Below are 25,430 nucleotides of genomic sequence, written 5' to 3' on the forward strand. Positions count from 1 at the left end.
TGTAAACTCCCGCAGTTTGATGGCTTGCTCTGGACTGGACTTTGCTTGCGGATGTAGATGCTCAAAGTTTCAACTGGAACAGATTCCTCAGATCGAGGGACATGCTTGTCCCCTCAGAGTACTGATTTGATAGGGATGGGCAACTTAAATATTGGCTATCTAAAATGGGGGCAGGGGAGATAAAGGCATGAAGCGGCTGGCTTACATGCTTCTGCGAGTATGCTTACACAAAATGAGGGGGACAAGGGAGGATCCCCACTGAATAGACTCCCTCTTTTCCTGATGGCCCTGGGCAAGAGAGGGTAGAAGAAGATGTTGATAGGATTATATGATTCAGTTGTGAGTGTTGACTGTTAACAGGGTTAATGGTGATTGTAAAAATTGTAACTGTAGAAGCAGCAACTGTGAAAGAGTGGACTAAGGAGGAGGCACTGCTGGACTGGAGTACAATGGCTGAACCTAAAATCCCTTAAAGGTTTTGCTATGCTGATACAGGATTGACACATTGGCTGCACAGAGGGCTCAAATATAGCAATGCTTGTGAGGATGGCGAAGGACTGGGCAGTGTTTTGTTCTGTTGTACACAGGGTCACTATGAGTCGGAACTTACTTGATGGCATCTAACAAAAACAACATGCTGATACCTCAAGAGAGGCTCAGAGCAAGGGAATAATCTTCTCTCAGTTAAATTTATCAGAGGCCAGAAAGGGTGAAGCTGAGATAACTCGTGGGAAACCTGATCAGATCAGATGGACACCTGCAGCAGACCTGAGTGGCTGGTACCCGGAGTAACCTCACCCCGAGGACTCTTTTCCCTACTGAAGGACTAATTTTCAATGATTGTTTTGGACTGGTAGAATGATTGGGAGGGAGAAGTTAATCCCTCAAGCATGAAAGGGCCAATGGCTATAAGAGCCAGTCGGTGGTCTGTGGTGCAGTGAATTCCTTAATATGGCCGTTCTAGCCATAGTCTTTGTAACTCCCACCAAAAGACTAGGTGGGACTATGCAAATGAGGTTCTTGTGGTCCACCAAGGGAATTGGATAGCTTGCTAACTGTCATGGATTTAATTGTGTCCCCCCAAAACATCAACTTGACGAGGCCATGATTCCCAGTATTGTGTGACTTGTCCATCATTTTGCCATCTGATGTGATTTTCCTATGTGTTATAAATCCTGTCTCTATGATGTTGATGAGATGGGATTATTAACAGTTATGTCAATAAAGCAGGACTCAATCTACAAGTTTGGATTGGGTCTTGAGCTAATCTCTCATGAGATATAAAACAGAGAAGTGAGCAGAGAGACTCAGGGATCCCATACCACCAAGAAAACAGTGCCAGGAGCAGAGCACATCCTTTGGACCCAAGGGCCCTGCACCTGAGAAGCTCCTAGACCAGGGGAAGATTGATGTCAAGGACCTTCCTACAGAGCTGACAGAGAGAAAGCCTTCCCTTGGAGCTGACACTCTGAATTTGAACTTCTAGCCTACTAGACTGTGAGGGAATAAACTTCTGTTTGTTGAAACCATCCACTTGTGGTATTTGTTATAGAGCACTAGATAACTAAGACACTATTAATGTAAATAAGGTGCATGGCACCCTTCTGAGGGTGGCGCCATGCAAATAAGTTGTACGGAACCTTAATGAGAGGATTGGCCAGTTTTGTCATCCTGCCAGGATTAAAATGAGTCAGCCAAGAAGCAGGAAGGAGGATATCACCACCACCAAGAAGAAGAGCCAGGAATGGAGCTCTTCCTTTGGATCACTGCACTAAGAAGCTCCTGGAACCAGAAGATGGGGGTGGGGGGGGGACGTGGAGAGAGAGAGAGGTGTAACACTGAAGACGGTGAGAAGTAGCAGCAGAGAAACAGCAGCAGCAGAGGCAGGAGACTGGCAGGAGATGGCGCATTGGGCTTCCTGGCCCATGGAGCAAGAAAGCTGAGTATCTTCCGGCAGGTGGCTTGCTGGCAGAGTAGGATGCCTCGAGGCACTTGCTGAAATTAGGTTTGCCAGCCATGGTGCTAGAGCTGAGGGCCTTCTGGCTACGACTTACTGGCAGAGTGGGGTGCCTCTGGGCACTTATCAGCAGAACTAAAGGAACTTTGTAACACTTGCCCAAGCAGGTCAGAGGCTGGGCCAGAGGCTGAGGGACCAGAGAGAGATGTGCCTGTGGTCGTGACTGAAAAGAGGCTGTCCTGATCAAAGAACTGTATCCTGAGCATTTCTGAACTTCAGCTGTAACTTGTTACATCCTTAATAAAACCCGGTGACTCTATGGTCTGCGAGTTCTGTGTGGCCATTGCAATGAATTATCGCACCCAGCAGAGAAGTAGAGAGTGTCCTGGGAAGGACAGATGGTGGCAGAATTGGCAAAGAAAGGCTGGTGAGAGGAGGTATGTCTGACCTCCACCTCATAGGAATCAGCCTTGGGCTGTTGATCTTGATTCTCCTTCCGCCTTGTGAAGTTAGAGGAGGTCAGACACCTCCGCCATGCCATTTTTAGAGTACTAATCATTTAAAAAGTTTTTAAGGCGTGTATATGTGTATACATATTGGTAGATGTACAGAATGTATCTGGAAGCATACATAAAGTAACTGGGAGTGGGGTGGGGTACTAAGCAGCCAAGAAATGGTATGTTTCACTGCGTACCCTCTTATACTCTTTGAATTTTGAGCAGGTGTGTGTATTCCTCATCCAAAAATAAATATTTTTGAACCACGTGTATATAAAATTTTGTGTTCTGATTTTATAATTTATTTTAGAAATAGTTTTGTTTCTATATAGCATGATGCATAAATTAATATAGCATTAATGGCTCCCAGGAGCTTTTATGTCCTTCTGTTATAAACAATCATCTGCATTTTTGCTATTATTAAAAAATACAATATTCCCTCATGCCTTCCTGCCTTTACACACAGTCTTCTGTTTAGACGCCATCCTTCCCCTTCTCCTTTACTGCATGCCCGATGTACTCATCCTAGGAGTTCCAGTTCAAATGTTATCAGCCTTTCTAGACTTTCTCAGCCTTACTTATTCAAACCAGTACTTTGTATACCTTTAAAATAGAAATTTCTTATTATATGGCATAAAAATGGCATGGCGGAGGAGTCTGACCCCCTCTAACTTCACAAGAGGGAAAGAGAATCATTATCTGCATCAACAGCCCAAAGCTGATACCTGTGAGGTGGAGATTAGACACACCTCCTCTCTCCAACCTTTTCACCAGTTCTGACACCAAATTGTACCTCCCATACTACTCTCTACTTCTCTGCTGGGTCCGATAATTCATTGCAATGGCAAACACAGAACTCACAGACCATAGTCCCAGTTATGGGATTTATTAGGGAAGCAACAGGTTACAATTCAAGTTCAGGGAGGCTCAGGATACAGTTCCTTGATCAGGATAGCCTCTTCTTAGTCGTGCTACAGGCCCGCCTCTCTCTGGCACTTGGCTCCTCAGCCCAGCCTTTGCCCTGCTTGGGCAAGTGTTACAAAGCTCTTTTAGCTCTGTCAGTAAGTGCCCGGAGGCACCCCGCTCTGACAGTAAGCTTCGGCCCAAAGGTGTTCAGCTCCCTCTTTCCATGGGGCGGTGAGCTAGCCCTGCTGCCAAGTGCCTGGAGGAACCCCACTCTGCCAAGAAGCCTCCTGCCTGAAGGCTTTCTTGCTTTGTCGGTCAGCACATCCACTGTAATCGCCTTGCTCCACGGGCCAGGAAGCCTACTGTGCCATCTTGTGCAGGTCTCCTGGTTCCTGCCATCTCGTGCCACTATTGCTTTTGCTACTGCTGTCCTGCTGTCTCTCACTGTCTTTTCTGTTACATCTCCTCTTTCTGTCTCCTGGATATAGGAAGTTCCCAGCACAGGGCACCCCAGTCCAAAGGACATGCTCTGCTCCCATCTCTTTTTCTTGCAGGGAGTCAATTCCCGCCCCACCCCCACCCCCATCCTCCTCTAGAATGGCCCATTTTAAGCCTAGTGGTATGGTAAATCTGACCAATCCCCTGGGCCATACACCTTATTCACATGGTCCTACCCCACAAGGGTGCCATGCACCTTATTTGCACTATTGGAAAGCTATTGAATCCCCTTGGTGGACCACAAGAACCTCATTTGCATAGTCCCATCTAGTCATTTGGTGAAAGTTACAAAGACTATGGCAAAAGGGCCATATTAAGTAATTCACTGCACCACAGGCCACCCCCTGGCTTTTCTAACCATTGGCCCTTTCATACTTGAAGGATTAACTTACCCCTCCCAATCATTTTACCAGTCCAAAACAGTCATTAACAAATAGTCCTTCGGTAAGGCAGAGAGTCAGTCCTCAGGGTGAGGTTACTCCAGGTACCAGCCACTCACGTCTGCTGCAGATGTCCATCTGATCTGGTCAAGTTCTCCAGAAGTTACCTCAGCTTCACCCTTTCTAGTGTCTGATAAAATTTAACTGATAAAAGATTATTCCTTTGCTCTGAGCCTCTCTTAAGGTATCATCATAGCAAAACCTTTAGGGGGCTTTAGGTTTGGCCACTGTACTCCAGACCAGCAGTGCCTCCTCCTTAGTCCACTCTTTCACAGTTACTGCTTTTACAATCACCATTAACCCTGTTAACAATCAACACTCACAACTGAATCATATAATCCTGTCAGGATCTTCCCCACCCTCTCTTCCCCAGACCCATCAGGGAAGGAGGGATCTATTCAGTGGGGATCCTCCCTTGTCCCCCTCATTCTGAGTGTAAGCACACCCGTGAAAGTATATAAGCCAGCCACTTCATGTCTTTGTCTTCCCCCATCCCCATTTTAGATAAAAATATTTAAATTGCCCATCCCTATCAAACCAGTACTCTGAAGAGACAAGCATGTTCCTTGATCTGAGGAAGCTTCTGTTGCAACTGGAAATTTGAGCATCTACATCTGCAAGCAAAGTCCAGTCCAGAGCAAGCCATCAAACTGTAGCAATTTACACCAGCTCCCAGTGTCGAACATCTTTCTCTTCATTCAGTCAGGCTTCATTCAGTCAAGCTCATCCCTAGCCATCCCAGCTAGGTCACGATGGATACCAGCCATAGGCCAGGAGTTCACACACACCTCTCTGAAAGTCAGACCAGCCAGTCCCTTCCTCTCACCCCTAGCCTCCATGTGCCAAGTCAATGGGCACCACCCACAGGCTCAAGAGCCCACACAACTCCCTGCATTTCAGACCAGTCAGCTCTTTCTCACATCCCTAGCCTCTGTCGCCTAGGTCAACAGGTGCCAATGGAACATGTCCAAACTCAGCTAGTCTCTTCATTGCTGTACTTTCCCCACTTCCACTCATCAAGTAGACCCAGGTAGCCACCACAAGTGAGCATAACAAGCTGTCTACTTACTGGCTCTCTTTAACTTCCAGTCCTGGAAGGAGGGTTCTTCTGATACCCACTGACTTTTCCTGCCTTGAAGCATCCAAAGGAAAACTGCTTGTTGGAAATTCAAAAAGAAAGTCCCCCCCACCCCCGCCCCGCCCCCATGCAGGTCCTTCCTTCAAATGCAAATCTCTTGTTTTCTCAGCAGCTCTGGTTTTTTTTTTTTTCTGGTTAGGTCTGCATGTCTTTTCATAAGTAAATTTCCAGAGTGGGGCTCAGGTTTTCAACCTAACCTCCCGATACTCTATACATAGGGCTGCTGCATTCAAACCAACAGCCTGTCTTTCTTTCAGGGAAATCCTCCTCGTTCCCCTTTTAGCATATCCAGTCAAGTATTGGCTGAGGGGGACATTACACACTGTTAACTATAATACCCAATATTCATTTCTATCATACATTTAGGTCTATTTTACAACACTAGGTAGAAGAAACATTCGATACCTATAGTACATTCAGGTAAACACATAATCTTTTTTAAAACATTCCAGTTTTATCTTCTCTTCTCCACCCTTGAGTATTTTCCCATTCATACGCATATGGCCTTGGGCCCCTGGCTGAGAGGAACTAGAAGGCCCTGCTACCCTATCAATCATCTTGCTTATCTGGCCTGGCTTTTGTCTCAAAGCATTCTGGAAGCAGCTTTTCTCTACTCAGCTGCAGCATAACATCTCTTACTTTCCTTTCAGCCATTGCAGGTAACAAAGACCAAAGTAAACTATCTAAGAATGGAAACTTTCACTTCCCATGCACCTTCATTCTTTCTCTTACAAAGTGCTATGCTTCCGTGAGTCTGGAGGCATTGCAAGGAATCCTGCTCATGAAACGAACTGCAAAAGTGGTGGGGTAGCAGCATCTGACCTCCTCTAACTTCACCAGGAGGACAGAATATTAGCACCAACAATCTGAGGCTGATTCCTATGAGGCAGAGATCAGACAGACGCCTCTTCTCTCCAACCTTTTTACCAATTCTGACACCAACCATCCCTCCCACAGTACTCTCTACTTCTCTGCTGCATTCAATAATTTATTTCGATGGCCACAGAGGACTCACAGACCATACTTACAGTTGTGGGGTTTATTAGGGAAGTAACAGGTTACAATTCAGGTTTAGGAACACTCAGGATATAGTTCTTTGATCAAGGCAGCTTGTTATCAGCCGTACCACAAGCAGGCCTCTCTCTGACCTTCGGCCCCTCAGCCCCTTAGGCATCTTGGTCTGGCCCAGCCTCTGCCTTGCTCAGGTAAGTGTTACAAAGCTCTTTTAGCTCATCCAATAATTGCCCAGAGGCACCCCGCTCCATCAGGAAGCCTCCTGCCTGAAAACAGCTCTTTTGCTCCAAGAGTTGGCACACCCACTGTAACAGCTTGGCTCCGTGGGCCAGAAAGCCACGGCATTTTCTTACACTGGTCTCCTGGTTCTTGCCGTCTTGAACTGCTATTGCTTTTGCTACTGCTGTACCACTGTCTCTTGCTGTCTTTTGTGTTACGGCTCCTCTCTCTGTCTCCTGGGTCTAGGAGGTTCCCAGCACAGAGATCCCGAGTCCAAAGGACAAGCTCTGCTCTCGTCTGTTCTTCTTGATGATAGTCAGGTCTCCCTGCCCACCTCTGGGATGGCTCGTTTTAAGCCTATCAGGACGATAAAACTGACCAATACCCTCATTAGGATTCCATACACCTTATTTACATGGTCCCATCCCCACAAGTGTGCCATGCACCTTATTTGCATCACTAGCAAGCTGTCCAATCCCCTTGGTGGGTCACAAGCAACTCATTTGCACAGTCCCAACCAGTCATTTGGTGGGAGTTAAAAAGACTATGGCTAGAAGAGTATATTAAGTAATTCACTGCACCACAAGCCTCTTCCCAGCCATGCCCACAGTCAGGCCTCTCTCTGGATGTCACTCCCTTGGCCCCTCAGCCCAGCCTCTGCTCTGCTTGAGCAAGTGTTACAAAGGTCTTTAATTCTGCCATTAAGTGCCCAGAGGCACCCCACTTCTCCAGTAAGCCTCAGACTGAAAGCACTCAACTCTCTCCCTCCATGGTCAGCAAACCTTGCTCCACCAACAAGTGCCCAAAGTACCCCACTCCACCAGTAAGCCTCAGCCTGAAGGCGCTCAGCTCTCCTGCTCTGTGGGTCAGTAAACCTAGCTCTGCCAACAAGTGTCCAGAAGCACCCCACTCTGCCAGGAAGCCTCCTGGCTGAAGGCACTCAGCTCTCTTGCTCTGTGGATTGACACACCCACTGGAAATGCCTTGTTCTGTGGACCTGGAAGCCCACTGCACCGTCTCATGCCAGTCTCCTGATTCTATTGGTACTGTTTCTCTGCAGCTGCTTCCCGCCATCTTGCACCATCTCTGGTGTTACAACCCTCTCTTTCTGTTTCCTAGGTCTAGGAGGTTCTCAGTGCAGGGACCCTGGGTCCAAAGGATGCACTTCGCTCCTGTCTCTTCTTCTTGGTGGTAGTGAGGTCCCCCCTTTCTGCCTCTGGGATGGCTCATTTTAAGTCTAGCGGGATGGCAAAACTGACCAATCCCTTAGTTAGGGTTCCGTACATTTTATTTGCATGGTCTCACCTCCACAAGGGTGCCATGCACCTTACTTGCATTATTAGCAAGCTGTCCAATCCCCTAGGTGGGCCACAAGCACTTCATATGTATAGTCCCATCCAGTCATTTGGTGGAAGTTATAAGACTATGGAGAGAAAGGCCATATAAATGCCAATCATAGCACCCCATATGGTAATTGTTTGCAATTAGTTTCTCCTCCTCAAACACTGTTTTTTCATCTAAATATCTATCTATTAGGGTCTAGTTGAATAAATTATGACAGAACCACTCAATGAGATGCATCTACTAAACACTTTTGTTAACTAAATCTTCTGGTCTAATAAAGTGATTTTCTAAAACAAAGAAAAAAACAACATATAGCTTTAAGAAGACAGCTTTCTTTGTGATTACCTTAAAAAAATGAGTCGGAATGATTACCTTACCCATCAAGATATTCATTTTTTTTTTTAATATTAATTGAGCACTTACTTTGTGCCAGGCACTGTATTAGGTTTTAGAAATACTTTGGTGAACATGACAGACACACAGGCCCTACCTTGATTGAGCTTCCAGCGTATAAAGACAATTAAGCAAGTAATTTGTAAAGTGTGATGAGCAGTTACCCTAATGAAGTACACTCAGGGAAGTATTCTGCAGAGCAACTCTGCATTTTATTACTTTTGTATTTGAGATTCCAAGTAAGATTTTGTTTGTAAACCTGGCTCCACTACTACAGAAATGTTTGAAAACTACTGCCATATAATGATCCGAATTCTATCTTGAAAGCCTATTATGTGAACAATGAAGGGACATTAAATACATAGTTACAACAACCCTATAAGCTTTATTATTCTTTTGTAGGTGAGAAGATGTGGTTCACAGAGCTAAAGTAACTCTTCAAAGCCTTATGACAAAGCACAAAACCTCATTCCAAATCTCTGCTCTCTCTACCATACCAGTGTTTGCACTCAGAAGGGAGTACATTTTTATTCCCCCTAGGAGATGTCTAGTGAGGTATTATAAAGCCTTACCTTTGCTTTATTGTGCCCAATATTTTTATGAAAGAGATATAGCATGCTAATAAAGGACAAAAACCACACCATCATCTCAATGGATGCATGAGAAAAGCATTTGGCAAAATCCAACATCCATTCATGATTTAAAAAAAAAAAAAACTATTAACAAACTAGTAATAGAAAGGAACTTCTTCAACCTGATAAAGGACATTTATGAAAAATCTGGAGCCCTGGTGGTGTAGTAGTTAAAGAGCTTTACTGCGACCAAAGGGTCAGCAGTTCAAATCCACCAGCCGCTCCTTGAAATCTCTATGGGGCAAGTCTATTCTGTTCCATACTCTGTCCTATAGGGTCACTATGACTCGGAATTGACTCAACAGCAATGGGTTTATTACTTTTTTTTTTTTTTGGTTATGAAAAACTTACAGCAAACATACCTAATGGACAAAGACTGAATGGTTTTCCCCCTAAAATCAGGAAAACCCAAGGGTATCTGCTCTCACCACTTTTACTCAACATTGTACTGAAGGGTTCAGTCAAGGCATTAGACGAGATATAGCATGCTTATCAAATATTTGTAGATAGAATTTGATGATTGGTAGAAATGTATCCAAAATTACACCCACAGGCTGTAATAATTAACTGAATCAAGACATGTAAATTAGGGCCAAAATTAATGTCTTTAGGTTGAAAAATTAACTGGAAGATAAAATTCTGCGAAAGGATTACTGGGTACCTATTGTGTGCTATGCACTAGGGATTATGATGTTGCTGTTAGTTGCTCTCCTGTCAGTTCTGACTCACTGTGACAGGCATCCCTTCCTAGAAGTGTTGAGTCTAGGTTGAAGTCTAGGATTCAGTCAATGAATGGCTTTTCTAGGCTACACTGAGGTAAGTCTTCTTGTGATCTCTAAACTCCTGTGGCACTTATTAAGAATTCCCTAATTAGATTGTGTTCATTCTTCAGGGCAGGGACTGTATACTCTATTTTGATTCTCCATGGTTTCTAATAATTACCGGGAGTTTAGTATCCTTTCATTAGATTAATGAATTTGGCTCCTGCTACCTCAGCCGGACTATACGGAAGCTAAAGACGTTCTCTGAGGCGGAGACAGGCGAATCGCCAGTTTTAGAAAGATGGTGCCCGGAACAGTGCCCACAGCAGCCAGAAATTCTAACACGCCGAGTTTGTGAAGGTGTCCGAAAAGATTTTCTAGGATTACTCTTCTGAGCATGAGCGGAAGTCATGCTTTGAGCAATCTGCGGTGCTTTTAATGACAGGTGCCATATTCGGGACAGAGGAATCCCCTTCCACTCTGTTCTTCCCGTTGCATCCCCAAGCGGGGTGACAAATTTGTCTTCGCTACAAGAAAATAAAGCTCGCATTCAGAGAGGTCTTCCGGAAGCCCAACGCCCCACCTTCCCATAGTAAAGATGGCAGCATCCTGAGCGGAAGCTGCGGGCAACACCACTTCCGCGTTTCTCTAGCGCCCTGGCCCAAGATGGCGGACGAGGCCACTCGGCGTGTGGTGTCAGAGATCCCAGTACTGAAGACTAACGCCGGACCTCGAGATCGGGAGTTGTGGGTGCAGCGACTCAAGGAGGAGTATCAGTCCCTTATCCGGGTTAGTTGTATTTCTGTGGTCGACCTCGTCTTAAAGCGGTTGCGGGTAATCAACCAGGTGTCCTCAGGAATAGGTTCCGTGTGAAGCCGCTTCCGGTTTTTTAGTTAACCCAAATTCGTGGTTACGGGGCGATTTCGGGGCTGGGGGGGGCGGCTAAAGGAGGATGGTGGGGAAGAGGCAGAAGAGACTCGGGTTAGGAGCATAGTGGATTAGACTTTCTGGCTGAAAGCAACAATTCTTTTAGGGACACGCCTCCCCGAACGGTGACGTGTCTCTCCGGCTCCAAATGTTTGCTCCCTTGGAAAGGTAGGGGATATGGTCGAAAGAACTCCCCGGGGCCCTGTGTCCCAGTCCGCATCTCCCTGCTCCTTCCCTCTTCCTGAGGAGCACACGTTAGGGCTGAAAATCCTATTAGGTGTTAGTTGCAGAGAATTGGGGAGCCCAGCTCACAGGATGAGCAGTCTTCTCTTAGAGAAGAAACCTTGTCTTCCTTGCAGTGATCTCGTCTACTCCAAAGGCTAGCAGCTCTCCTACCGCATGTATTCATTCACTTAGAAAACATTTATTGTGCACCTAGTGCCTAGGGAAGGGATACAAAATACAAAGCCCTATAAGATGGAGCCTGTTGAGACAATCATTGAAGTAGTTACAGTGTTTAAGTGAAAAAAATCAAAAGAGAGAGAAATGGCTAGGATGTTTCGGAACCATGGAGGAGAGATACCTAATCTAGCTTGGGTTTGGTTTGGGAAGGGTTTTAAACCGAGACTTAAAGGGTAAACATAAATTTGCCTGATAAAACATGAGGATAGGAGTACATGCAGGGCAGAAGGGATAGCATGAACAAAGGCATAGAGGATTGAAACGGTGTGATGTACATGAAGAAACAAATAGTTCAGAGTTTCTAGAGCATCACATGTGAAGCAGGGAGTGGTAGATGAGGCTGGAGATAGGTTTGAGCACTTGGATTTTATCTGGGAAGCACTGGGATGCCTTTAAACGATTTTAAACAGGAATAACATGGTCAGATTTGGGTTTAGATCAATCACAGTAACAGTAGAAAGAAAAACAGAATTGAGAGGGATAGGACTGAAGGTAGGAGACAAGTTAAAATACTGTCATTAGTCTGAGTGAAAAAGATGATCTAAACTAGGCAGTTGTGGTGAAGATAGAGAGGAGGTAGGTTTGAAGAATACTCAGAAGTTAATATCAATGGGACATTGTGAAAGACTGGTTGAATACAGTAAAGGAGAAGGAGGGTCAAGGATGATTCTGAGGTTCTTGGTTTGGGTAACTAAATGAAGATAACACTGCCGATGGTTCAAACCCACCAGCTGCTCTGCTTGAGAAAGATGTGGCAGTCTGCCTCTGTAAAGATTTACATCCTTGGAAACCCTATGGGGCAGTTCTACTCTGTCCTTTAGGGTCACTATGAGTCTGTATTGACGTGATGGCAACGGGTAAAGTGAGTGGAACCCAAACATTCTTTTCTGTGCTGCAGGCTAATCCCTATTCGCCAGTATGGCTTTGTCTTCACCTTTGGTCATGTGAGAAAAGTTGGGTAAACATACTAACAGAGAAAGTAATTGCACACTTTTTTTTTCAGGGAAGGGAGACTGCTCTTGGCCTCAGCTCCCCTCAAATACCTCATTCTCTCCTTTTAGTACGTGGAGAACAACAAGAATGCGGACAATGATTGGTTCCGACTGGAGTCCAACAAGGAAGGGACTCGGTAGGCAGACCCTCCTGGGAGGTCTGGGGGTGGGAGTCTTACCTGACTTGAGTAATTTGGTTTCCCAAATCCCACTGCCAGGGCTGTCCTGGCTTATCTCTCTCTGTACCCCCCAGCTCCAGAGCTCCCCAATCTCCATCCTACAATGAGTCTCCCAGGCCAGTGGCCTGAAGCAAGATATATCATTTGAGTATAGGAAGAATGGACAAATTGGACTGCGGTCTGGTCTTTGTTACAGGTGGTTTGGAAAATGCTGGTACATCCATGACCTCCTCAAATACGAGTTTGACATCGAGTTCGACGTGAGTGTGAAGGAGTGGGAAATGTGACAGCTAACAGGAGGGAAGGAATTAGGTGATTGTCAACAAGCTAACCTCACTTGGAGAGAACAAAGAAAACATTTAAAATGGGAGGGAAACGCTGAGGTTTGAAGCAGGCATAGGTTATAGTTATCTCCATGTCCAGAATTCTGGTTTGTACATGCAGTTTGGAAAGTTTCCTGAACATTCCAGTTTCACCAAGAAATATGTATGTCTGATTAGATTAGTTCCTTTCTATCCTGATTCTCTGTTTCATTAAGACTTTATAAATCCTCTAGATTCCTATCACATATCCCACTACTGCTCCAGAAATTGCAGTCCCTGAACTGGATGGAAAGACAGCAAAGATGTACAGGTAGGATTGAATAGGAGATGGGAAAGGGTCAGAGAAGACCTTAGGGAAGAATTCTGGGAGGCAGAAGATTTTCCCAGAGTCAGCTGGCCTAGAGGGGCTGCAGGCCTCCCTCTGCCAAGCCTGGACAAAGTACTTAGCTGGCCTTGTTCTCAATTCTGATCACTAGTAGTCTTCCTGTATTCCTAAGAGACTGCTGTGCTTTATGGTAAACCTTACGTGTCAACACCTTCCCCATCTCCCTCTCACAGGGGTGGCAAAATATGCCTGACTGATCACTTCAAGCCTTTGTGGGCCAGGAACGTACCCAAGTTTGGACTGGCCCATCTCATGGCTCTGGGGGTAAGTTTGGTGTATTTGGTATATGAGGTGGTGGGAGGAATGAGAGGCCCTGAGAGGTACAAGAAAAGTAGCTGAGAGTCAACAAGGAATAGCACTTTTGTCCTTTGGACATGTTCCCCCTAGAACCTCTCTCCAGGAAGGAGCTTCTTGATGGGACAAGAGGTGTTGACTGGATGCTAGTAATCACAGGATCTCCCTTGTATTGCAGCTGGGTCCATGGCTGGCAGTGGAAATCCCGGATCTGATTCAGAAGGGCGTGATCCAGCATAAAGAGAAATGCAACCAATGAAGGATCAAGTCACTGAGGCAGGACAAGAGGGACCTTTGATAGGCTAGGTTTCTGTTTTCCTGTGCATCAGTTTTCTCACTCATCCATCCAACTGCTTCCCCAGACCCGCTCCATTCCTAGTCATTACCAAGTAGTTGCAGCAGGCATTGCTGGGGAAAAAAACAAGAGAAGACAGTATTACTGCTGAGCTTCTAAGTTAGTCTGGACGGAGAAGGGAAAGACTTGGGCCTTGGAAAACCAAGAGGCAATTTAGAGGCCCTCCCCAGGTGGAGCAGTGTTAGATCCTGGAGAGATAGGGGGCAATTGAAAGTGTGGGCATAGCCTTTTTGGTTTCTGGGGACAACTCATTAATAAAAGCTGCTTCCTCTGGTGGCCTGTGGTTCTCATTGGTGTCTGTTAATAGGGTGATCAGGCTAAGCCTCAGAGGCACATATACAGCTATACTAGGTTGAGACGGAGGGAGAAGTCAAGGATCTCTGGTCAGCAGCTGGAGAATGAACGGAACTCTGACTTGCTCTCCCTGCTGCTGAGATCCACCTTTGTCGTTTCCTGTGAGCTATGCTTCTCCCTATTGCTTTGGCTTGCAAGGAGCCTGAGAAAGGGTTTTGCAGAGCCAGCACTCCCCGCCCTCCAGGGATCTTCCCAGCCCTCTGTGGAGCGCTGGATGCCTCTCCATTAGTCTGCAGGCTGGACCCAGGCTCTGCAGTTTCCCATAAGCACATCCCTGCAGTCTCGGCAGGCTCTGTGCTGCAAGCTTAGGGGCCATACTACGATTGTCATATCTGCGTCCCTACGGGACATGAGATGGGGCGAGAGGACCCTATATCTCAGGGACTTTGGAGCAGAGGTTTAAACTGCAGGTTTGGGAACTGCTGCTCTTAACGTTGGCTGCGTTTCCATGGTATCGGCCGTGGAGCCAAGGGGGCGGGCTCACGCAAGCGCCAAGGAAGTCGGTGGGTGGGGTCTGAACGTGGGTGCGCAGGCGCTTTGAAAGACGGTGAAGCCGCTGGCCCCGCGCCGGGCGGGACCAGCAAAGATGGCGGCGGCGCCTGCGGCGGGAGCAATCTGGGCGGCAGCTGCGGCTAAAGCTGCAGCCGGGCCCGCGGGGGGGCTGCACGGGGGTAGGAGAGGGTGGCCCTGAGCTGGGGCCTGGCCCCGGCTGGCCTCCCCCGCCGCCTCACCGGGGGACAGGTACGGGCTGGGGCGTTATGGCGTGGGGGGCTGAAGGGAAGGCTGCTGCAGACCCGAGCGGACGCTATCCACAAAGGCAGAGGCGCGGTGGGGCCCAGCAGGGCCTGGGAGAACTGGGCTGGCGGGACAGCATCCCTGGACCGTGGGGAATACGCCGCCGGACCCCGTAGCCAATCAGCGCCCTCGGCCTTTCTGCCCTCGAGGGGGGCGGACCCGGCTAAATACCTGCTGGGGTGGGAGAGGTGCAGCAGATGTTAGGGGTCAAGGAGTTGGGCGTTCTCCATCCCCGACCACTACCCCCTCACCCCCGATACCGTGTCGGAACTCGGCAGTGGGGGAGGGAGTGGATGGCAAGTCCCTTGTTTAGTCGGCTTCCTTTGCAGCGCGGAGGGGCGGGTTTCTGAGGGTGGAATGCTTGCTGTCGTTTGGGCTGTTATCCTTGCATCCACACCCCCATTTGACTAGAGGTCCTAAGTGACCAGGGGCACACCCCACTTGACTAGGCAGGTATGGGGGCCCTTGTCGTGAGTTTATAAAGGCGGGAGATAGGGGCTATCACTGGTTTTTCAGAAAAGCTGTATTCTTCAGGGAGGGGGTGGGAAATAGAAAGGGTCAAAGTCGTGGGCTGCTATCATTCATTCATGTGTTTACTCAATAGATACTAAGTATTACTCTGGGTGAAACACTAACCTAGATACTGGGAATACACTGACTGATAAGATAGACATGGTTCCTGCACTCAGAGCCTGTAGAGGTTAGCATGGGAGCCTAGTTCCCACCTCCCTCCATACTCAAATGCTGACCATCTCTTCTCCTCCCAGGTCCAGCCTGTGGTGTCCACAATGCCCCAGGCCTCTGAGCACCGCCTGGGCCGAACCCGAGAGCCACCTGTTAATGTCCAGCCCCGGGTGGGATCCAAGCTACCACTTGCCCCCCGGGCCCGCAGCAAGGAGCACCGAAACCCAGCCCCTGGGCCAAACCCTATGTTACGACCTCTGCCTCCCCGGCCAGGTCCCCCTGAAGAACGGCTCAAGAAATTGGAGCTGGGACAGGGACGGACCTCAGGCCCTCGTCCCAGAGGCCCCCTTCGTGCAGATCATGGGGTTCCCCTGCCTGGCTCACCACCCTCAACTGTAGCTGTGCCTCTCCCATCCAGGACCAACCTAGCTCGTTCCAAGTCTGTGAGCAGTGGGGACTTGCGCCCAATGGGGATTGCATTGGGAGGGCACCGTGGTGCCGGAGAGCTGGGGGCTGCACTGAGCCGCTTGGCGCTCCGGCCTGAGCCACCTGCTTTGAGACGCAGCACCTCTCTCCGCCGCCTTGGAGGCTTTTCTGGGACTCCCGCCCTGCTCAGCATAAGGACGGAGCCCCCTACCTCTCGTGGCTCCTTCCACGTGGTATCTACCCGGTCCTCTGAGCCTTTCTACTCCAAAGACAAGATGGTGAGGACTTGTCAGCACCAGTGGTCTTCCATGCCCATGTTCCTTCATGCCCCCAGCTTTCTTGCCAGAATATGGCTTCCCTGACCTTCTTTTCTGCAGTTTCCTTTCTCAACCCATCATTGCAGCAGTTTGGACTTTCTCCTCTCCCTTACTTATCATTGAGCCTCATAGACCCATTTCTGGGTTGTCCATGACTTCTCAGCACGGTGTGCTGTTTGTTAATTCCCTAGGGAATTAACCCAACTATTTGGAATTCTTTCTTGAGTCCCTGGGCTCTTCCTTTCCCTTGCTGCACCCTCTCCCCTAGGACTCTGCGGAGGCCTAATTAATCTCTGGAGCTGAAGAGGGGCGGTCTCAGAACATCTGAGCTAGTGTGGTTGCCTGTTTCCTGAGCTAAGTGAGCTAGGCTGATCGAAGTTGGAGCCAGCAGGAAAGGGTGCAGGAAGGGGCCACGGGGGCAGGAGGGGGCCTTGGGGGCAGCAAGGTGGGAGTTGGGAGCAGCTGGACAGCCATGCCAGTGCTTGGGGAATTGCCCCAGGAGCTGCAGCGCAGGCTAGCTGGGCAGAGGAGTAAGTGGGGAGCAGGTGGGACAGCCATGGCTGAGTCCGTGGTACACTCAGCTGTGATGGGCTTACTGCTCATGGCCAGTGAGGTAGGGAGACCAGAATATTAAGTGAGGGAAAGAGGGTAGAATTTGGGGGAGAAGCACGGAAAGGGTGGGGGAGGCAGTGGGCAGCATGTTGTGGAAAGGTTAAAGTGCCACGTAAGATATGTGGGAACCTGTTGACTGTACTCTGACCTTCCAGGCTCATCACACACTGCTTCTAGGATCCGGTCATGTCGGCCTCCGAAACCTGGGAAACACGGTGAGAGCCATTCTCCTCTTCTTCCTATCCAAAAGGAATGTGCAATGGTGCTGGGAGTAGGGAGCTTGTGGGGGGACCTGCTGACTTGGGGAAGGGATGTGGAAAGAGCACTGAAGCTTTTCTGATTCTCCCGGGGCACTGGTCTGGAGAGATAATGGCAGTGTCCCTACCGTTCCCCAGTGCTTCCTGAATGCCGTGCTCCAGTGTCTGAGCAGCACTCGGCCTCTGCGGGACTTCTGTCTGCGAAGGGACTTTCGGCAAGAGGTGCCTGGAGGGGGCCGAGCCCAAGAGCTCACGGAAGGTGGGACAGCCCACTCCTGCTCCCTCCTTTCAAGTCCCCTTTTTCCCTTTCCCCTGCAGGTTGATCTGTCAGTACTAGGGGCCCCCAACCCTTTAATCTGGCAGTTGTATCCATTTTTCCCAGTGCCTACTTTCCTAGAGGTTTCTTTCACCCTCTGAATCTCCTCTTGCTTGCCTCTTCTAGTCATTAACTTTAGTTTCCTTTCCCCCGTCCCCACCCCAACAGCCTTTGCAGATGTGATTGGTGCCCTGTGGCACCCTGACTCCTGCGAAGCTGTGAATCCTACTCGATTCCGAGCTGTTTTCCAGAAATATGTTCCCTCCTTCTCTGGATACAGGTGGGAGAGCTGGAGGGTATGGGATTTCTCTTCTGCCATTCTGGGGGTTAGGGCCAAGGAGGGGTCTTGGCAGCATTGTTCTCAGCCTTGAGATGTCCTTCATCCAGGAAGTAGGGTTGATGTTTGGGCAGGGGATAGTGTCTCCGGACTAGAAGGGGCTCAGTTGTCCATATTCTCTGTCTGGCTGTAGCCAGCAGGATGCCCAAGAATTCTTGAAGCTCCTCATGGAGCGGCTGCATCTGGAAATCAACCGACGAGGCCGCCGGGCTCCCCCAATCCTGGCCAACAATCCAGCTCCCTCGCCACCCCGTCGAGGAGGGGCTCTGCTAGAAGAACCTGAGCTAAGGTACAGGTTGCTTCCCTTCTTCCTCTCCCCAGTGGTTTATTAGCAGCATTGATCTTGAGCTAGTCAAGATCGAGGATGCAGGGTCCAGGGAAACCCTTTAGCCTAGGAAATGGTTTGAGAAGCAGCTCAGAGGAGGAGAAGGGAGGCTGAGGGGTGTAGATTGAGGCAGAGGATGCTGTTAAGGATGCCACCGTATTGACGGAGGAGGGATAATTAATTTACAGCAAGGGACATAAAGGGCTTGAAGCCAGGTGGGGGAAGATAACATGTTCTTCCATGTCTGCATTTCTTCTCCTCTCGCCTTGGTTTTCCCCAGAAAGTTCTCTGAAGCATTACTCCTTTTGACTCTTCCTTGTAAATTAGGGAAGGAGCTGGGGTTGGCAGGGGTACAGAGCTCTGTGAATCATTTAAGTGGTGTTGGGAGCTCTCAGTGTTCCTGCTATCTCATAGCTGCTCCCCACTTCCCTTGATCTGTGTTAGTGATGATGACCGAGCCAACCTAATGTGGAAGCGTTACCTGGAGCGTGAGGACAGCAAGATTGTGGGTATGGAGCGGGGCAAAGCAATGGGGGACAATTAATGTGTGGGCCATGCAGACTTAGGAGAAAACATTGATACCATCCAGGGGTGTGGGAACAAGACTGGGTGATGAAAATGCAGAAATGGTATGAACAGTTCGTCAGGAGTGTTAGTAGCGGGAAAGGGAGGCTCAGGCCAAGGGCAGGAAGAGATGGGAATCCAAGAAAGCATCTCAGACAGCCAACAGTGACTTTTTCTCCTGTCCCTTTGCTTCTGTCTAGACCTGTTTGTGGGCCAGTTGAAAAGTTGCCTCAAGTGCCAGGCCTGTGGGTATCGCTCCACCACCTTCGAGGTTTTTTGTGACCTGTCCCTGCCCATCCCCAAGGTGGGATTCCAGAGGATTCCAGGGGTGGATGGGCCATGGGTTCTGTGACCCAGTCCTACCCACCCCCAAAGTATGGGAGGGAACCCTGAGGGTGACTGGAGCAGCATGGAAGCCCAGATGACTGAGAAGAGTTGGTGAAGGAAACTGCGGACTTCCTGATCCTTCCTTTCCCTTTTCACCCTAGAGAGGATTTGCTGGGGGCAAAGTGTCTTTGCGGGATTGTTTCAGCCTTTTCACCAAGGAGGAAGAGCTGGAGTCGGAGAATGCCCCAGTATGTAGGGGTTCACAAGGGATATAGTAAGGGTGGGAAACCTGGGACTCCATGTGGGTAAAAGGGGTTGCATGATGCCTTGGTATGGGGAATAATACTTATGTGTCTGGGTTTGTGTTGAACTCTCAGAAATGTCCTAGTACTCCCGGGGCAAAGGGGAGTGGCCCAGAGGATACAGACATTAATGGGGAACACAGAGGATTTGTGTGTCAGAAAAGGTAACTGCGGTGAGGAGGACATTAATCTAATGCTATTTGACATTTATTCAGGTGTGTGACCGATGCCGGCAGAAAACACGGAGTACCAAAAAGTTGACAGTACAAAGATTCCCCCGAATCCTCGTGCTCCATATCCTAATAAATCAAATTATTCTTTCTCCTAGGATACCTCCCATCTAGTCTCTGCCCTCTTTTTTCCTGTTTGCAGAGGCTGGCCACTTGAGAATCGAGTTTTCTTTAGGAAAAACCTGCCATCCCACCTTTCTCCACCAAGCTCCCAGTGTGTGGGGGGGAGGGGAGAGGATAGCATTCAGGACTATAGTCCCCATCAGAGGCTTCCCAAATGCTCCTTAACACAGCTTAGATCTGAATCGATTTTCTGCCTCCCGTGGCTCCATCAAGAAAAGTTCAGTAGGTGTAGACTTCCCGCTGCAGCGACTGAGCCTAGGGGATTTTGCCAGTGACAAAGCAGGTGAGTCTGGTGGGGAAGGTCCTAAGAAGCCCAAGGAGGGGGGCACAGCTCTGAGAGTAGAACCTGACCATCTCTAACTCCACAGGAAGCCCCATATACCAGCTATATGCCCTTTGCAACCATTCGGGCAGCGTCCACTACGGCCACTACACAGCCCTGTGCCGGTGCCAGACTGGTTGGCATGTCTACAATGACTCTCGGTGAGAACAGCCTCTTATTCAACTCCTGCCCCATTCCCACTGCAGCCCTGACTCCCTCCACTTCTGTGAAGCCCCAGGAGAGCAGGGTGTCTGGTAAAAGGAGAGGTCAGACTTCTCCTGATCTCTTCCTGGGTGCTCTGGGGCTGAGTCTTGTGGAAGGAGGGAATGCACAGAAATAATCAGAACCTCCTCCCCATCTCTCTTCTTCCTAGTGTCTCCCCTGTCAGTGAAAACCAGGTGGCATCCAGTGAGGGCTACGTGCTGTTCTACCAACTGATGCAGGAGCCACCCCGGTGCCTGTGACACTCCCTTTAAGCCCCAGCACCTGTGAATCCCTTGACACCCTTAAGCCCCAGACTCCCCATTTACCTCAGAGACGTCTATTTTTGTGTCTTTTTAATCGGGGAGGGGGGAGGGGGTGGTTGTAGCTCCCATATTTTTTTTATTAAAAAGATACCCTTCCACCTGGAGGCTCCCTTGCCTCCTAGCCCCGTGTACAGAACTCACCAGGCCCCTGCCCATGTACAGACCCCAGACCCTCTGCAGTCTCACTTTTTGTGAATAAATTTATTAAGAAAAGATGATGTCCTTATTTGTATTCATGCTTTGCGGGATAAAAAAAAAAAACCCGTTGCTGTCAATTTTGCGGGGTAGGTTGGGAATATAGAACCGGGCTGACCTGGAGTCCTGGCCCCCAGTTCCCTCTCTAAACAGATGAGGCGCTCTCGGCCATGTATGTGTTGGGGGGTGGGGGTGGTAATAAACATGTTGATACCCACGTGTGCCCAAGCAGTGAAGGTTTAGTTTGGGAGGAAAACAGGAAGGTAAACTTGAGACTCGGGAAGCTGCGGGGAGGCCTGGAACAAAAATGCAGGCACTGGACGACGGGTATTGCCCGCGATGGGGGGTGCCCCTTGAGAGCGAGGCACCCAAGGACCCCTGTTGACAAACACTGAGTACGTTGCCGGGTGGCCCTAGCTCCCGTAGGCCCGGCCTGTTGCTAACACCAAGGAGCTGTTTATGGAGCCGCCTCCCCAAGGACCGGCTCCAGTGTCCCTACCTCCTCTCTTTACAGCCAAAGCTCATGGGGCCCTCCCTCCAGGGTTCTCACCCTAGCTGGGCCTGGGAAGCTTGGACTGCGGAATGCCAACTGCAGGACTCGGCTTTCGTCGCTGTGGTCCGGGGCGTGGCCTTGCCGCTTACGGCCGCTCACTCCAACTGGGCACCGAACCGGTTAATTTCCGCTAACTCTACAAAGCTGACTTGTACAGCGGCCGCCGTTCTGCCGGGGGCAGAGTCGCGGCCAGTTCAGTGTTTTCATTGGTGGATGTGATCCGGGGCCTTTAAGGCCCCACCAATCCAGAAGCAGGAAAAATAGAGTTAGGAGCGTGCGCGAGAATAGCGTGGACGGAGAGTCGGAGAGGCCGAAAGGGTTGGGGGCGGGAGTAGTGGATTTGAAGGGATTGTTGGCCAAGGGAGGCGTGGGAAGGAGAGCGCCTCAGGACTTAGGAAGGCAGCCGGCCCCCTGGAGCTCTGCGAGCACAGATAGTGTGGGTGTGGCCCTAATCTGCCTCCCGGCGGAGCGCCGGCGGGGTGAGGTCTTGGGGCTGAGACCACTGCCTCCTCCTTTCCCCGCATTTTCCGGGCCTTCCAGACCTCTCTAGGGTGAGTCCTGGCCCCTGGGCAGGGGTCTCACTATTCCGCCAGCCCTTCTGCGCGCGCTGCCTTAGTTTCCCCTAAAGCAGTGAGGGAGCGGGAGTGGAACGTGGAGCCGGCGAGGCTTCTTGGGAGCAGAGTCCCCCTGTCCATATCACCCCGTCTTTCCCCAGACTTCCCAATGGGCCGCACCGTGGTCGTGCTGGGCGGAGGCATCAGCGGCTTGGCTGCCAGTTACCACCTGAGCCGGGCCCCCGATCCCCCCAAAGTAAGTGTCCCACCCACGGGCACTCCTTTAAAGGGATTCCCGCTTGTTCCCCCATTTCCACCAAAAGCAGGATCCTGGCTACCTCCTTCGCCTCCCGACCTCTTGGTCCACGGCTATAGGCGGTGCTGTAGTGTCCCCCCCCCTTCTCCCCAGGTGGTCGTTGTGGAGGGCAGTAAGCGTCTGGGAGGATGGATCCGCTCAGTTCGAGGGCCGGATGGTGCTATCTTTGAACTTGGACCTCGAGGAATTCGGCCGGCTGGAGCCCTGGGGGCCCGGACCCTGCTCCTGGTGAGAGGCTCGTGGAGTGCCTAGGAGAGGTTGCGAAAGCGGTTTTCACGGGGGAATGGAGTTGAGGGGAGGTTGTATACTTGGTGGGTCGGTCCTTCCCTTAATTTGTCCTTTTCCTGAGTGCGGAGAATAGGTTTCTGAGCTTGGCTTGGACTCAGAAGTGTTGCCTGTCCGGGGAGACCATCCAGCCGCCCAGAACAGGTTCCTGTATGTAGGAGGCGCCCTGCACCCCCTGCCCACTGGCCTCTGGTAACATCACCATTTCCTTACAGCACTTTTGTCTAATTTAGTCCCCATGGTCAGATCCCTTACATTTCATCATCTCCGTATCAGCCCTCACAGCATAAGCAGATCAAATGAATGGAAATCATCCCCTGGTGCTGTGGAGGTAGATCAGAACCTCCCCCTCACTATGTCTTCCTCCATGCAGGGGGCTATTCCGCCCTTCACCTCCCTTCTCCAAACCTCTGTTCTGGGCTGGGCTGAGGGAATTGACCAAGCCCCGGGGCAAAGAGCCTGATGAGAGTGTGCACAGTTTTGCCCAGCGCCGCCTTGGACCTGAGGTGACACTGCCCAAGCCCCTTGCCTCCTAAATTAGCTGCAGAACTTTCTCCTCAAACCTACCACCTAGGAGCTCTTCTGCATCATTTGAGAATGCCCTCTTCTTATCTCCAGAATCCCCCCAAACTCAGTGTTGGAGATGAATACCTTTACTCCCTTCCCATTCTTCTGTTATGGTGGGAATGCACCCCAGCTCAAACCCCATCCCACCTTACACCCTTCCAAGCAAGGCCAGTGGAAGTCAGTGCAGCTTATTTCTTGGCGTCTCAGTCCCAGTCTCACCCTTCAGGTGGCATCTCTAGCTATGGACAGTCTCTGCCGTGGAGTGTTTGCCGGGAACAGTCGTGAGCTCAGCATCAGGTCCTGCTTTCCCAGTCTCTTCCAAGCTGAACAAACACACCGTTCCATATTACTGGGGCTGCTGCTGGGGGCAGGTGAGGTGGGATTGGTTCAAGGGTTGATGACACTAAGGACCACCAGAGCGAGGTGGGGGGCAACAGGGGGTGCTGTCTTGATGATTCTACTGTTTCCTCCTCTGCAGGGCGGAGCCCACAGCCAGACTCAGCACTTGTTCGCCAGGCCCGGGCGGAGCGCTGGAGCCAGTGGTCCCTCCGTGGAGGGCTGGAGATGTTGCCTCAGGCCCTTGACACGCACCTGACTAGCAGGGGGGTCAGTGTTCTCAGAGGCCAACCAGTCTGTGGGCTCAGCCTTCAGGCAGAAGGGCGCTGGAAGGTAGGGGAGCCCCCTGGAGAGTAACAAACCTGTGTGTCAATGTTTCCAGCTGTCTGTGTGGTTTCACCAGACCAGGGCTGGCAGAACAGGAGTTACTCATCATTTTCCTGCCTCAGAAGCTAGTCCACAAATATGGACCACCCGGGTACCAAGGCCTAATTTGTGGTCCTTCCATCAGGACCCTTTTGATCTAAGCCTGTTGACAGAAGTAATGCTTATAAATGGCTTGGGGAGAGAGGAACAACCTAGCTTCACTAAACATTTTAAGAATGGCCACACTGGCCTCCGTCTGCCCCACTTCCCGGATTGTATAGGAGAGTGATTTTTGTGCAGACCACGGTCACTCAGTCTCTTCACATTGGGTCAGCACCCAGTCTCTCCTGCCACTTGGGTGCCTGGGAAACTGAGGGTGAGGCGGAAATAGTCTTGCTTCAACCATAAGATTCGTTATTTTCTTTGTCTCAAATGTTTCCATCCTCTCAGGTGTCTCTAGGGGACAGCAGTCTGGAGGCTGACCATGTTATTAGTGCAGTGCCAGCCTCAGGTAATGGGATAGCTGCCCTCCCCTTCCTCAAGCGGGGTGATGCAAGAACTGTGCCTTCCTGGGCCAGCAGGACCCCACCACACCTCTGAACCGGCCAGCTCTGTGGGATTCTAATGCTAGAGGGTTGATGACTCCTGAAAAGTATGAATGCCTCCTAACCCAGCCTCTTCCTGACCTCAGTGCTAAGTGAGCTGCTCCCTGCTGAGGCTGCACCGCTGGCTCGTGCCCTGCGTACCATCACTGCTGTGTCTGTTGCTGTGGTGAACCTACAGTACCAAGGAGCTCGCCTGCCTGTCCAGGTGTGACACAGAGGGAAGGGGAGACGGGGCTCAGCTGGAGCCCTTCCCTGCTCACCCAGTGTCTTCTCTCCAGGGATTTGGACATTTGGTGCCGTCCTCAGAAGACCCAGGCGTTCTGGGAATCGTGTATGACTCAGTTGCTTTCCCTGAGCAGGATGGGAGATCCCCTGGCCTCAGAGTGACTGTGAGAAAAGGAAGCTTTGCTTAGTGGGGGGCTTCCAGAGGGCTCCTCTGTGCCCCAGTGGAGGCAAGGCCAGAGCCGTATCCCTCCCTAGGTGATGCTGGGAGGTTCCTGGCTACAGATGCAGGAGGCCAGCGGCTGTGTCTTATCTCAGGAGCTGTTCCAACAGGAGGCAGAGAAAGCAGCCGCCATACAGTTAGGATTAAAGGAGCCACCGAGTCACTGCTTAGTCCATCTACATAAGGTGAGTTGGGGTAAACTCCTCTAGCTCCCGTTGGAGTCCCTGAAGGTAGAGACGGGCACATTTGTCACTGTTTGCCCACCAAAGGCCTGGATATCTAATAAACTTGTCCTTGCATCCCCTGCTGTCTCCCCAGAACTGTATCCCCCAGTATACACTAGGCCACTGGCAAAAACTGGGTAAGTTGGGGAAGCAGCTGGGCTGAGGGGGGCCAAGGAAATAAGACCCCAAGTTTTAACATTCCTCTCACCCTTTCCTTCCAGAGTCAGCTACCCAATTCCTGGCAACTCACAGGCTGCCCCTAACACTGGCCGGAGCCTCCTATGAGGGGATTGCTGTCAATGACTGCATAGAAAGTGGGCGCCAGGCAGCAGCCCGGGCCCTGGGCATAGAACCTGACAGGTAATCCCCGACATCCACCTACTCCTGCCCCTGCTGGCAGGGACCCTCCCACCTGTGGAAATAAAAGTTGCTGGAGCATGGCTTTGTCTG

The 25,430-nt window shown here is 50.2% G+C and overlaps 3 protein-coding genes across 5 annotated transcripts; all 3 read left to right on the top strand.

The window, feature by feature from the left end:
• The first annotated feature begins 10,347 nt into the window (after positions 1-10,347).
• On the top strand, positions 10,348-13,992 carry UFC1 (ubiquitin-fold modifier conjugating enzyme 1). The gene is made up of 6 exons (XM_049881030.1): positions 10,348-10,588; positions 12,250-12,317; positions 12,556-12,619; positions 12,916-12,992; positions 13,241-13,331; positions 13,540-13,992. Exons 1-6 carry the CDS (start codon positions 10,466-10,468, stop codon positions 13,618-13,620), a joined length of 504 nt encoding a protein of 167 aa, XP_049736987.1. The 5' UTR covers positions 10,348-10,465; the 3' UTR covers positions 13,621-13,992.
• A 630-nt stretch (positions 13,993-14,622) lies between these two features.
• On the top strand, positions 14,623-20,741 carry USP21 (ubiquitin specific peptidase 21). Its single transcript, XM_049881029.1, has 13 exons — positions 14,623-14,811; positions 15,633-16,253; positions 17,060-17,119; positions 17,300-17,420; positions 17,646-17,757; positions 17,948-18,103; positions 18,584-18,648; positions 18,904-19,007; positions 19,192-19,278; positions 19,548-19,626; positions 19,861-19,968; positions 20,054-20,168; positions 20,381-20,741. The coding sequence occupies exons 2-13, from the start codon at positions 15,654-15,656 to the stop codon at positions 20,469-20,471; spliced, it is 1,698 nt and encodes a 565-aa protein (XP_049736986.1). The 5' UTR covers positions 14,623-14,811; positions 15,633-15,653; the 3' UTR covers positions 20,472-20,741.
• Positions 20,742-21,566: 825 nt separating this feature from the next.
• On the top strand, positions 21,567-25,415 carry PPOX (protoporphyrinogen oxidase). Of its 3 annotated transcripts, XM_049881031.1 has the most exons (13): positions 21,567-21,833; positions 21,998-22,092; positions 22,246-22,380; positions 22,514-22,629; positions 22,811-22,943; positions 23,231-23,375; positions 23,483-23,673; positions 24,157-24,212; positions 24,393-24,516; positions 24,590-24,700; positions 24,792-24,941; positions 25,075-25,117; positions 25,202-25,415. In XM_049881031.1, exons 2-13 carry the CDS (start codon positions 22,006-22,008, stop codon positions 25,342-25,344), a joined length of 1,434 nt encoding a protein of 477 aa, XP_049736988.1. In that variant the 5' UTR covers positions 21,567-21,833; positions 21,998-22,005; the 3' UTR covers positions 25,345-25,415. The 3 variants fall into 3 exon arrangements, with proteins under 3 accessions (XP_049736988.1, XP_049736991.1, XP_049736990.1); XM_049881034.1 differs by lacking the exons at positions 21,998-22,092; positions 22,811-22,943 and having other exon boundaries at positions 22,246-22,629; XM_049881033.1 differs by lacking the exon at positions 21,998-22,092 and having other exon boundaries at positions 22,246-23,375.
• Positions 25,416-25,430: the final 15 nt, after the last annotated feature.

The sequence above is a fragment of the Elephas maximus genome, chromosome 3 (assembly GCF_024166365.1).
Source record: "Elephas maximus indicus isolate mEleMax1 chromosome 3, mEleMax1 primary haplotype, whole genome shotgun sequence".
Classification (NCBI taxonomy): Eukaryota; Metazoa; Chordata; class Mammalia; order Proboscidea; family Elephantidae; genus Elephas; species Elephas maximus.

Bases quoted from the DNA above. Each gene is read 5' to 3' on its own strand.
- PPOX (XM_049881031.1), top strand. From the start codon at position 22,006: ATGGGCCGCACCGTGGTCGTGCTGGGCGGAGGCATCAGCGGCTTGGCT. The intron at 22,944-23,230 runs GTGACACTGCCC...CTCACCCTTCAG, and splicing joins AGCGCCGCCTTGGACCTGAG to GTGGCATCTCTAGCTATGGA. The intron at 24,701-24,791 runs GTGAGAAAAGGA...ATCCCTCCCTAG, and splicing joins CCCCTGGCCTCAGAGTGACT to GTGATGCTGGGAGGTTCCTG.
- UFC1 (XM_049881030.1), top strand. From the start codon at position 10,466: ATGGCGGACGAGGCCACTCGGCGTGTGGTGTCAGAGATCCCAGTACTG. The intron at 12,620-12,915 runs GTGAGTGTGAAG...TAAATCCTCTAG, and splicing joins AGTTTGACATCGAGTTCGAC to ATTCCTATCACATATCCCAC. The intron at 13,332-13,539 runs GTAAGTTTGGTG...CTTGTATTGCAG, and splicing joins CCCATCTCATGGCTCTGGGG to CTGGGTCCATGGCTGGCAGT.
- USP21 (XM_049881029.1), top strand. From the start codon at position 15,654: ATGCCCCAGGCCTCTGAGCACCGCCTGGGCCGAACCCGAGAGCCACCT. The intron at 17,758-17,947 runs GTGGGAGAGCTG...GTCTGGCTGTAG, and splicing joins CCCTCCTTCTCTGGATACAG to CCAGCAGGATGCCCAAGAAT. The intron at 19,008-19,191 runs GTGGGATTCCAG...TTTTCACCCTAG, and splicing joins TGTCCCTGCCCATCCCCAAG to AGAGGATTTGCTGGGGGCAA.